General features: G+C 39.7%; 1 protein-coding gene across 1 annotated transcript in view; it reads left to right on the plus strand.

The window, feature by feature from the left end:
- eif3hb (eukaryotic translation initiation factor 3, subunit H, b) overlaps positions 1 to 13,014 on the plus strand; it is a 166,158-nt gene that overhangs the window by 116,502 nt on the left and 36,642 nt on the right. Inside the window, exons 3-4 of the mRNA XM_073038438.1 lie at positions 2,011 to 2,178; positions 5,357 to 5,456. Coding sequence (XP_072894539.1) covers positions 2,011 to 2,178; positions 5,357 to 5,456 — 268 coding nt within the window. The remainder of the gene's footprint in view (positions 1 to 2,010; positions 2,179 to 5,356; positions 5,457 to 13,014) is intronic.

Consider the following 13,014-nt stretch of genomic DNA (forward strand, 5'->3'; position numbering starts at 1 on the left):
GGTATGGAGAGAAAGCAGGTACAGGGTTCTGAGTTGGATGATCAGCCATGATCATACTGAATGGCGGTGCAGGCTCGAAGGGCTGAATGGCCTACTCCTGCACCTATTTTCTATGTTTCTATGTTTCTGTATTAGTCCTGGGAGTTGCACTTGAAGCTCTAAGGTTGCAGATGAGGATAGTGGAATTAGGCTGATTTAATCTTCCTTGGTGGCATTTCGACTATACACCTTTTGGCTTCCTGTGTAATTTATTTGAGATTCTAACAATGATGTTTGGATTCTCACTTTCTATTCTTTTAGGACACATCTGGTGAGCACTTAATGCAGTAGCTGTTTTCACTCTATGGAGAATAACATATGTCCTTTGTAATTATAACTTTCTCTGCTTATGTGGCGTGTTTATCTGCCAATAGACGCATTTCCAGCAACAAGATTATTTTGAGAATTAAATAGAAGTCATGTTTGATAGTCATCTTTGAGTCAGCAGCCTTGTGTAATTTAATGTCTGGGCTGTGTTTGGTTGCTTGTGTGGTGTTGAGCATTTTAGACTTTTTGTCAACAATATTCTGAGGAAATAGGATAAAACTTGACCGCTTGATTATTTTTTCCCTCAGTCCAACTACTGGTGATCATTGTGAATATATACATATAATACCTGTGGCCCATTACTGATTAAATTCAGATTGTACAGAGGTCTGGTAATAAGACACTAGCTGGAATAAGTGGAAAAAGTAAATTTTGCGCAACTTATTTCTTGCAGATGTTTCTACATGCAGTGTGTATGTGAGTCTTAAATTCCCTAACTATACATAGATATTTTGCAGGGATGTTTGTATCTCCCGAAATGTTTTATTTTTGCAAGCTGAATTTTTTATTGAAGTGCTTGTACGTTCTCCCTATCCAGGATCCATTTGGTGTATCATATTGAACAATTTTAATATTGGTTTTTAATGTTATGAATTGAAGAGCTGTGGTATCATCCAATGGAAGCTATATTAAAAGTAAACCTCAAATCCATAGGAGTATTTAGACTTATTTTATTTATTGATACAGCACAGCCCTTTGAGCCATGTTGCCCAGCAATCCCCTGGTTTAATCCTAGCCTAATCATCGGATAATTTACATTGATCAGTTAACCTACTAACCGGTAGGTCTTTGGACTGTGCGAGGAAACCCACGCAGTCACGGGGAAGGCGTACAAGCTCCCTACAGGTAGCAGCAGGAATTGAACCAGGGTCATTTGTTCTGTAGAGCATTGTGCTAGCAACTATGCTACTGTGCCGCTCCATCGTAGGTGGGGGCTATAAAATAAACTGGTGACTAGTGGTTTTGATTGTTTGGAGAATATTTCTGTCCTAAATCAGAAATCCTCAGCTTTGCATTTTCTTGCTATCTACAGTATAATGCAAGGGCCAAATTGGAGGGTCAATATTAAACAAGGGTGTTCAAGACGGTAGGTTTGAAGTTCAAGTGTAAAAGGAGAAAAAACTCACTTCCTTCTGGAGATTAATGTTCAAAGCTAAGAATGGTATTTTTTTTACTGGAGTGGGAAATTCTTCTTGCTTAGCATTAGCGGGGCGACATGTTAGTGAAGCGGTTAGGAAAATTGCCATTGATTACTGATCAGGGTTCAATTCCTACTGCTCTCTGTAAGGAGTTTGTATGTTCTCCCCATGTCCTCATAGGTTTCCTCCAGGTGCTCTGGTTTCCTCCCACAGTGCAAAAGATGTACGGGTTAAGATTAGTAAATTGTGGGCATGCTACAATGGTGCTGGCAGCATTATGACATTTGCAGGCTGCCCACAGTACAATCCATGGACTGTGTTGGTTGTTAGTGCATACGATACGTTTCACTGTCTTTCGATGTCCGTGTGACAAATCAAGCGAATCTTTTTTAAAGATCTTTTATGGCACCCAATAAATCATAAAATAGATTAGCAGTAGAAACTAGCTTAGAAAGTTTTAAGAGTTTGAAAATCATGATTTTGTTTTTCCTGTTTTCTTTTGCAGTTCAATACCAAATGGAAATGATGAGAAGTCTGCGTCATGTTAACATCGACCACCTCCACGTTGGCTGGTATCAGTCAACTTACTACGGCTCTTTCGTCAGCCGGGCTCTATTGGATTCCCAGTTTAGTTACCAACATGCAATAGAAGAGTCTGTGGTCCTCATCTACGGTCAGTGACGCTTTTCTATTCATTTCTTCTTCTGCTCTGTTTACCTGGCAGTGCAGCCTGGCAACCCCTCTCGGTAAATACCAGCCCAGTGTCTGCCTCAGCCCCAGCAGCGGCTCAGTCTAGACAGGGTTTCCTTCTTTCTATTTATTTTTCTTGCTATCAGAGCCCTGATGTGTACATTCTGGAATGCCAAAGTTGCTGCTTCATTTTTTTTCATTCCTCTTCCCCCTTGTTGATGGCGGGTGGAACAGGACCAGATGTCTAACAAAAATTGATTGCTTAAGTCTGGCTCAGTACGTGACCTTACAGTTATGACACATTTTGCCAGATTTCGCCTCTGACAGCCGCTCACAAAACATCGACTGTTCCTAGCACAAAGATTTTCTTCTTTCTGACCATTTACTACTGTTTCCTTTACTTGCTAAACCAGATGTTCTGTGCAGTATCATAGCTGTAGGTAAAACATCTTTATTGCCTTCCCCAAGCTCACTATTTGCCATAGCTGGCAGGCTGTTACAAAGTTTCCAACCGAGAAGTAAATGTTACATCCTGAATATCTGTCAGAAAAAATACTAATGAACACGATTAATCTTTGAGTGGGACAAAAATTGTTTCAGTATGTTAACAATCGGATTACAGTAGAAAAGCTGTTAAAATATACTTGTATTCATTGGAAATTTTATGTAATTTTTTAAAAAAACATTCCCCCCCCCCAATTTTCCATTTTGTATCACATATAACTTTACATATGTATATGTTTGTCTCTTTACAGCTTTTCTCTGAAAATAATTTTGCATGCAAGTTTTCTAACATGTAATGTGGAAGTTTATTCAAATAAGAACTGCTAATCAACCCAACTACATTTTATCAAAAGAAACCTGATATGATTTAGCATTTTTCAGGCATGAAACTGAGATTACTTGTAATAAATAAGTAATGAACTGAATATAAACAGATTTATCCCAATACGTAAGGATTTATAATGTTGCTGTTGGGTTGTTCACTTCTAACTTAAATCTCCACGTAGTAGGGCAGTGGAAGAGTGTACAAATGTGCTGGTCAAATATGGCATGGAACAATAGAACCAATAGTTACCACATGTAATGTTATTTATTTATTTATTTTTAGGTTCAGCTTTATTGTCATTGTGCCGAGTACAGATACAAAGCCAATGAAATGCAGTTAGCATCTAACCAGAAATGCAAAGAATAGTGTTATTTACAAAATAACTGAATAAAAAGCAAGTGCTACAGCACACAAATATAAAAGTACTGAGACAGTACAATATGAGTGCAATACTGCTTAGCGCTGTGATGTGAGGTTCAGCAGGGTCACAGCCTCAGGGAAGAAGCTCTTCCTGTGCCCGCTGGTGCGGGATCGGAGGCTCCTGTAGCGTCTACCGGATCGGAGGAGAGTACAAAGTCCGTGGTTAGGGTGAGATGCACCCTTGATAATGCTTTTCGCCCTGCCCAGGCAGTGTTTATGGTAGATGTTCTCAATGGTTGTCAATTGGGTACCAATAATCCGCTGGGCAATTTTCACCACATGCTGGAGTGCTTTGCGGTCCGATACGGGACAGTTGCCATACCACACTGAGATGCAGTTGGTGTGTATGCTCTCAGTGGTACAGCGGTAAAAGTCCATCAGTATCCTGGGACAGAGGTGAGCTTTCTTGATGCTCCGCAGGAAATAAAGGTGCTGTTGCACCTTTTTGATCAGGATGGAGGAGTTCAGGGACCACGTGAGATCCTCAGAAATGTGGACCAAGGAATTTGAAGCTTGATACACGCTCCACTACAGCTCCATTGATGTAGGTGGGTACGTGAGTGTGGCTCCTAGCATGCCTGAAGTCCACAATGATCTCCTTGGTCTTCTGGGTATTAAGGTTGTTGTTGACAAATCACGCAGCCAGGTGCTGGAACTCGTCCCTGTAGGCCGTCTCATCATCCCCTCTGATCAGCGCAACCACCATGGTGTTGAATGCGAACTTGATTATGGAGTTAGGACCACGTACAGGAACGCAGTCATAGGTGAAAAGGGAGCACAGAAGAGGGCTCAGCACACAGCCTTGAGGTATGCCGGTGTTCAGGGTGAGAGTGGAGGAGGAGAGGTTGTCTAACTTGACAGATTGGAGTCTGTTAATCAGGACGTCCAGGGTCCAATTGCAGAGGGATGAGCTGATAGCAAGTTGGTGAAGTTTGGCGATCAGCTTGGAGGGGATCACAGTGTATACACTGAATACCTCAAAAGAGAAGCGAGAGTTCGCTCATATTGATCTTTAATAGCTATTTATCAATTCCTTGTCTGCCCCTATTTAGAGAAAGGTTTAAATTTCTGATTGGACTAGAAACAAATATGTTATTTAGAAAATATTAGTGGACATTATATTCCTGTTTAATATTTGGTTGTACTCAGCATTTCTTTCTTCTGGAGGCATTAATGTCTTATTCAAATACACCCCCGCCTGTCCGATTTAATATGATTGAATATATCTTCAAGCTCTCTTTATTTCTGCCCCGACCATGTGCCTCATACCGTCCTTAGAGAAAGAGAAAAAGCTTTCCATTTTTCTCCCATATGCAGATGCTTGAGAATCAGGTTTTCTTTACCAACTCATAGCTTCAATTCCCAAAAGAAGATTTTTTTCAGATGCATTTCAATTCATAATTCCAGAGAATTTTCTGGAGTTTGACTTATCTGACTACAAATATAAAGTATTGCCCATGGATATTTAGTATTCTGTTAGTAAGCCAAAACATCATATTCCATCAGTACAAATGCACTCGGTATGGATAGAAACTCATTTTTCCTACCATACACTGGGGATTCAGGGTAAAGATTCCTTACTTGCAGCAGCAGGTCCATAGAAAAATGTCAGACCTCTGCATATGGTCTTTGTATGCAATATCTAAACAATACTTCTCTACAGAGTGTGCACCATAGAGGCCAGCTTTAGATACAGCTCCAAGTGCTTGCAAAAAATGGGAAAAAAAAAGTTTTCTTGCTATAATATAGAGACAGCCAAGCTGCTATTTAAAAAAAATATCTGCTTTTGTTGAATCTTTTGTAATAGGGGAGTATGTCAATGTTGTTCTAATCTGATTTTCGCAGTAATATTTCTGCAAATGCAAATAGTTTAAAGAATTAGCTTACTTCTTCTCACTTCGATTCTTTCTAGATCCAATTAAAACTGCACAGGGTTCCCTTTCACTGAAAGCTTACAGACTGACTCCGAAATTAATGGAAGTTTGTAAAGAGAAAGATTTCACTCCTGAAGGGTAAGTTTGTTCTCATGGAAAAATAACAGAGAATCAGAATGTATCTTACACACAAAATCAATTTCACTGTCTTTTCTGGAACCACCTTTGTTTTAAAACATTGAAATATATCCAAACATTGCAGTCAAAATTAGTCAGTACAAAATGCGGTATGCTGGAGTTGACTATTTTAAAAGTGGCTCTCAAATTATGCAATACATATACAATGCCTTCGTTTTAAACCATCTGTGAATTTTCAGGCTATGTGTGCTGTAGTTATGGCATTTCTTTTCTTAGTTTGTGATTTGTGTTAAATTTTAGATTTTTTTCTGCACCCTAATGCAGTCTTGATTGGGATCCGATGATACACAAACAATTTAAACACTCCATTACATTGTTACAGAGGTGCCACGTTAGCATAGTGGTCAGAGCAACACTAATACAGCTAATAAGAGTTTGGAGCCTTTCTGGCACTGTCTGTAAGGAGCTGGTATATCTTGCTCATGACCACGTTGGTTTCCTCCGGATGTTCTGGTTTCCTCCCACATTCCAAAGATCGGTTAATTGGTCATTGTATATTGTCCTGTGATTAAACTAGGGTTAAGTAGGTTGTTTGCCGGGTGGTGTGGCTCACTAGGCTAGAAGGGCCTGTTATATGCTGTATCTAAATAAAATAAATATATTCAACATTGCCGTATTCTACTTCAGTTTTCTAATTTTCAAAGACGTGGCAAACTTTGAAGTGCCTGGATAACTTTTATGACCCAAGTGTTCCAGTTCTGTATCAGGATTTTATACCACTGATGAAAAGTCTTTGACCTGAAAGCGTTAACCGTTTCTCACTGATGCTGCCTTCCTCCTGAGTGTTTCCAGCAATTTTTGTTCTTATTTCAGATTTATTTTTCTGATTGCTGGAAATACTTTGCCTGTGGAGAGAGAAGCTGTTAATGCCCCAGGTCAATAGACTTTCAAAAACATAACATTTGAGAAAATAATCATGTTAAAGCTCAGAGGAGAGAAGAGGGTGGAGTCCAACTGAATGACGGGACTGGTGCTGGTAGAGCATTGGTTTGTGAAAAGAAGATACAAATGCAAGAAAATCATTCAGGGCAATCATTTAACAATTTCAGAATTGTGAGATGTTGTAGATGAGTTATTTCTTTCCTCTTATGGATTCAGCAATTTCAGATGATTAACTTCTTAGTTTGTATGTTGAGTATTCCCAGGATTCCCTTCTATTTCAGATTTCCAATATTTTTTTCCAATGTTTTACTCTTCTATACCTCACAATTCTAGCATTGCATTTGTCCCTCTCTCCCTTTATTTCTTTCTCTTATCTCCAGAAAGATTATCTGATATAAACAAGCCTTCATTGCCCTCCTCTCCTAGCAGCATGTTTTATCGCTGTCTTTTTAGACTCCCAATTTATTACAAAAATTCATTAACGTAAACATGGTATTTTCTGATGCTCCCAATGCAGCCTCCTCGACATTGGCGAGACGCATCGTAAATTGGGGGAATGCTTTGTCGAGCTCCTCTGCCCTATCTGCCAACAGCAGCACTTTCTGGTGGTCAGACATTTTAATTTCCATTTCCATTTCTGATCAAACATGTCAATCTATGGCCTCCTCTTGTGCCAAGATGAGCCCACCTCAGGGTGAAGGAGCGACACTTTATATTCTGTCTGGGTAACCTCCAACCTGATAGCATGAATATCGATTTTTCCTTCTGGTAATTTTTCTACCCTCCCCTTCCCCTCTTCTTCTATTCCGTAATCTATTCTTTTACCTCTTCTCACCTGCCGATCACCTCCCTCTGGGTCCCCTTCTTCTCCTTCTATTGTCCACTCTCCCCTCCTATCAGATTTCTTTCTCTCCAGCCTTTACCTTTCCTACCCACCTGGCTTCATCTATCACCCTCTAGCTAGTCTCCCCCCCCCCACCTTTTTATTCTGGCATCTTCCCCCTTCCTTTCTAGTCCTCAAGAAGGGTCTTTGCCCAAAACATTGTTTGTTCATTTCCATAGATACTGCGTTCCTTAACATTTTTTGTGTGTGTTCCTATGGTACTTTCCAACTCTTTCCAGTTCTGATGGAATGTCATCAGTTTGAAGCATGAACTGTTTCTCTCTCTCTCTCTCTCCACAGCTTGCTGCTTTTTCTGCTTGCTGAGTATTCCCTGCATTTTGTGTTACCGTTTCAATACATCTATTTTGCTGCTTTTGCTTGTCCTCTGCACTTTTACACACAAATGGCTTGTTCTTTACTCCTACCTCCTTAATTTATGTGTCCAACTTCTCCTTCAATGCACTCATGCTAATTACCTCAAGCACTTCATGTGGAACTCTGTCCCATTTATTTTGTTGAGTGAAGACATTTTTCCCCAACTGATTTATTGGATTGATTAGTGATTGTCTCTCAGAACTGAACACTTTGACACAAAGAAACATAATAGCTGCCCTGCTGAAGCCATTTATAATTTTAAAAGGCCTAAACCAAGTCACCTCTATGTCTTTCAAAGAACTGGATCACCGCTGTTCAGTCTGTTATGGAAGGATATGCCATCTTTCTTCTGGTGTTAGTCATGTAATTTTAGTTTTGCACAGTGTTCAAGTCCCACTCGAGGTTGAGCAAAAAAAGTCAAGATTATGCTTAATTGCAGTACAGTTGGCCCTCCTTATCCGCGGGGAAGTGGTTCCGGGACCCTTTGCGGATACCAAAAAACACGGATGCTCAAGTGGGTGGATTTTAGGACCCTGCGGAGCTCCAGAGCTTATTTAACCTGTCTTGGTGCAGTGGATTTTCGGACCTGGCAGAGCTCGGGACCTGCCGCCTGCAGTGTTTCTGTTCCAGACAACAATCACAATTGAAAATAAAGTGGAAATAATAAGGTGATCGAAAGGGGTGAAATGCCATCGTACATTGCAAAAGCGTTAGGCTACAGTTGGGATAAAGTGAGAATAATGGAGCCCTGCCCTGATGAAAGCTACAATTATAACACTTGATTTAATTATTGAAATACGTATGTTTCTTAAGTGTTTTATTTGCATAGAGAGGTAAAATTTATACTGTATGCTAAGACAAACGTTTGACTAACTGACGCTAAATAATACCAGCTGTATGTGTTCCGACTTTGAGAATTTGTGTTTTTTCCCGATTCCAGATCCGCGGTAACTTATGCACATCCTCCTGTATACTTTAAATCATCTCTAGATTACTTAATACTATACAATATATACAATACCTAATACAATATAAATGGTATGTAAATAGTTGTTATACTGTATTGTTTAGGGAATAATGACAAGAAAAAAAGATCTGTGTATGCTCAAACAACAAGTGCTGGAGAGAGAACTTCCGGGTTTTCCCGATCCGCTGTTGGTTAAATCCGCGCATGCGGAACCCGTGGATAAGGAGGGCCGACTGTACTGGGTATTGCTGCAAAGCACTGATATGTACAAGTTGAGGAATGGCATTCCCAATAATTTTCTGTTAATCAACTTTACTGAGACTGTTATTCTGATCATTATCTCTTGAGTGTTTTCAGAAATTTTATGCAAACTGGCTGTCCATTTCCTGCAGTGATCATCTTTTAATAAAATATTTTACATAATTAAGAAAGGCAGCATATAAATGCAGCTCTGCCTCTTTTTATTCCCATGCCTTTGTAATGTTGTTGTCTTTATGAATTTGGCTTAAAGTAATCTTGATTTGTTTGTAGAAAGGTGAATCATTATCCATATGTAAATAACCAAGTAAAATTCATGTAGAATATTGTCACATTGCAACAAATTTTGACATGCATTGACAGCAAAATACTTCTCAACAAGAATGAAGGAAACTAGAGGAATGGAAATTGGCAGAATTAATTTGCTGGCATCCTACAAGAATCAAGGTGCTATTATCAAACAGTACAGCAGGTGGAGTTTGCATGATTAAAGTGGTATACACTATATCAAATGATTACAAACTGGAGAAAATCTGTAGATGCAGGAGATCCAAAGCAGTACACACAAAATGCTGGAGGAACACAGCAGGTCAAGCAGCATCCATGGAAAAGAATAAACAGTCGACGTTCAGGCCAACACCTTTCATCCGAACTGGAAGAAAAGCGAAGTCAGAGTAAGAAGGTTGGAGGAGGGGAGGAAGAAGTACAAGGTGGCAGCTGATCGGTGAAACCGGAAGAGTGGGAGGGGGTCAAATGAATAGCTGGGAAGTTGATTAGTGAAAGAGAGGAAAGGCTGGACAAGAGGGAACCTGATAGGAGAGGGTAGAAGACTATGGAAGAAAGGAAGAAGGAGGAGCACCAGAGGGAGGTGATGGGCAGGCAAGGAGATGAGTTGAGAGAGGGAAGCAGTTAAGTAGCCATTTTCTTTGCAGTTTGTCTTCAATAGCACATTGGTTGTCAGTCTTTGTGCATAGATTTTCATTGATTCTACTGTATTTCTCTATTCTACAGTGAATGCCTGCAGTAAAGTGACACGTACAGTACTGTGCAAAAGTCTTAGGCACATGTATATAGCTAAGGCGCCTAAGACTTTTGCACAGAACTGTAGTAATTTTATGTATTGTACTGTACTGCTTCCTCAAATAAAAACAGTTCATGACGTATGTGAGTGATGATAAACCTGATCCTGATATGGGTCTGACATTTGGAAGGGTGCAGGAAGAGAGAAATCATATTTGGAAAAAGGGAAAGGGAGAGTGGAAGGAGTGGGAAGCAGTAGAGAGACGTTCTGTTGTGATCAAAAAACCAATTGTTTTGAATCAAATGATATTGCTGGTGTCTTGGGTAGGTCTGTCTATACCCACTCCAGCACTCCTCTGTCACCTGGCCCACCCCCCTCCCACAGCACTCCTTCCTCACCATTCCCAACATCTTTTTCTCCACCAGATTTACAAATTTGCTCTGCTGCACATTGACAAATACAGTACTGTGTAAAAGTTTTAGGCATCATAGTCATATGGGTCTAAGACCTTTGCACAGTACTGTACATATATGTAATAAATTTACTTTGTAATTTCTATAATTTATATTTCATAATGCATTTTTGGATATGGACTTGGGATAAACATTTAATCAGATAGCCTGTAACTGTGGCCCAGTGTGGTTGTCAAACCTTTAATAATATTGAGGCAATTTAATTAGAAAGCTTACAAAAAAGGGTCGAAGTAGTTAATAATCCCTGCAGTGGGATTTATTCTATGTAGTTTTCCAAACAGCATACTTTCCTTATGAATTTAATTGAATTGATAAGGATACATAACTATATTGGTAAAGAGAAAATAAATGTTTTAAAAATTTCAAACAGCATTTGTAAAATTACAGTTCAAGAGACTTGAAGAAAGGGCATGGTATTAAATAGAATGAAGTCCTGTGACTGAAAAATTTTGAAAGTAAAAGCAAGGGAACAGTATTGAATTTACACAAGATGCTAATTGGAGTATTGTCTGAGTGAAAGGTGTATATGATTGGATGGAGCTCAAAACCATGGATTGGGGCTATCAGAGCTCTTAGTAAAATGATGACATGAATGAGAGGTTGCAATTATGAACTTTAAATTGGGTCTCTCCTTGAGAAGGAAGATTGAGCAGATACACGTTAAGGTTATTTCTACTTCTAGGGTCCTGAGACTACAGATATAGTCCATGATCATGTTGTAGACACAAACTGGAAGTTAAAAGATCTTATTCAGAATTGTTACTGAAACTTATGCATTAGTTTATCTGAGCAGACCAAAGTTTGTACAGGTCAGTGTTTATTTCTGTCAATGGAGGGAACTCTGATGGTTTTCTAGCTCTCACAGGACCTCTGGTGTTTGAACATTGGTAGTGCCACTAGTTAGAACTGCTATTGCAGAGGAGACCACTCAGCCCATAATTAGAGAGTCATAGAGCATTACAGCACAGAACCAGGCACTTCGGTCCATCTGCTCTGTGCAAGCCCAGTCTTCAGCCTAGTCCAAGTCTTCACCCAGTCCATCGCCATGGTCCATGCACTTATCCAAACTTCTCTAAAAATGTTGTAATCAAACTCACGTCTACCACCACCATTCTTATGTCAGCTTTCAGCAGAGCAAACTACTTTCTCTCAAGCCTCCTCCAATTCCTGTTTGTAGGCAAAGATTCTGAATCCAGAATCACCACAGGAAGCAGACTTCAGATCATAAAAGAACATAATAGGAGCAGGAGTATGTCATCTAGCCCATCCAGCCTGCTCTGCCATTCAATAAGATCATGGCTGATCTGATCATGGACTCATCTCCATCTATTTGCCTTTTTCCCATAACCCTCAATTCCCCAACTATGCCAAAATCTATCCAACCTTGTCTTAAATATATTTACTGAGGTAGCCTCCACTGCTTCATTGGGCAGAGAATTCCACAGATTCACCACTCTTTGGAAAAAGCAGTTCCTCCTCATTTCCATCCTAAGTTTAATCCTTCAAATCTTGAGACTGTGTCCCCTAGTTATAGTCTCACCTACCAGTGGAAACAACTTTCCTGCCTCTATCTTATCTATCCCCTTCATAATTTTATATGTTTCTAAGATCTCCTTTCATCTTTCTGAATTCCAGTGAGTACAGTCCTAGACAACTCAATCTCTCCTTATAGTCTAAGCCCCTTGTGAACCTCCTCTGCACCGCCTCCAAAACCAGTATATCCTTCCTCAAGTAAGGAGACCAGAACTGCACCTTTTTTTCCTTCCAAAGTGGATGACCTTGCATTTACCTACACTGTAGTCACTTAACCTACATATATCTCTCTGCAGACTCTCGGTATCCTCTGCACAATTTGCTTTTCCACTCAATTTAGCATCATCAGCAAGGTAGATACACTACCTTCAGTTTCCTTTTCCAGATCTGTAATATATATGGTGGATAGTTGCGGGCCCAGCTCTGACCCCTGAGGCACACCACTCACCACTGATTGCCACCCAGGGAAACACCCATGTATCCCTACACTCTGCTTTCTATTGGTCAACCAATCCTCTATCCATGCTATTACATCACCCCAACTCAATGTATCCTTATCTGATAAATATTTTATGTGGCACCATATCAAACGCTTTCTGGAAATCCAAGCAAATAACGTCCACCTCTGATGTTCCCCTCTATCCACTGCGCTCGTTATATCCTCAAAGAACTCTAGTTGAGCAGGACCTGCCTTTGCTGAATCCATGCTGCGCCTGCCTGATGGATCCATTTCTTTCCAGATTCCTTGCTATTTCTTCTTTAATGATAGCTTCAAAGATTTTCCCATCTGCAGATGTTAAAGTAATTGGCCTATAGTTAACTGCCTTTTGCCAACATCTTTTTTGAACAGTGGCATGACGTAAGTGTTTTTTTAACATTATCTTTTTTCTCTATTGTCAGAATTTTAAATCTATACCCTTGTTCTTGAAATCATCAGCAGACGATCAGGCTTCTGTGCATTAATTGATATAAATCATGATTTTGTACACTTTTCTCAAATCTCTAACTTTTTTTCTGGTTGAACTCTTGCTGCACTGGTCAAATTTTTCTCCTTCCAAACTTTTTTCTCTGTAGTTCAAAGTCCAAATATTCAAAGTAAATTTATT

This window comes from Hemitrygon akajei, chromosome 1, assembly GCF_048418815.1.
Source record: "Hemitrygon akajei chromosome 1, sHemAka1.3, whole genome shotgun sequence".
NCBI classification, from domain to species: Eukaryota; Metazoa; Chordata; class Chondrichthyes; order Myliobatiformes; family Dasyatidae; genus Hemitrygon; species Hemitrygon akajei.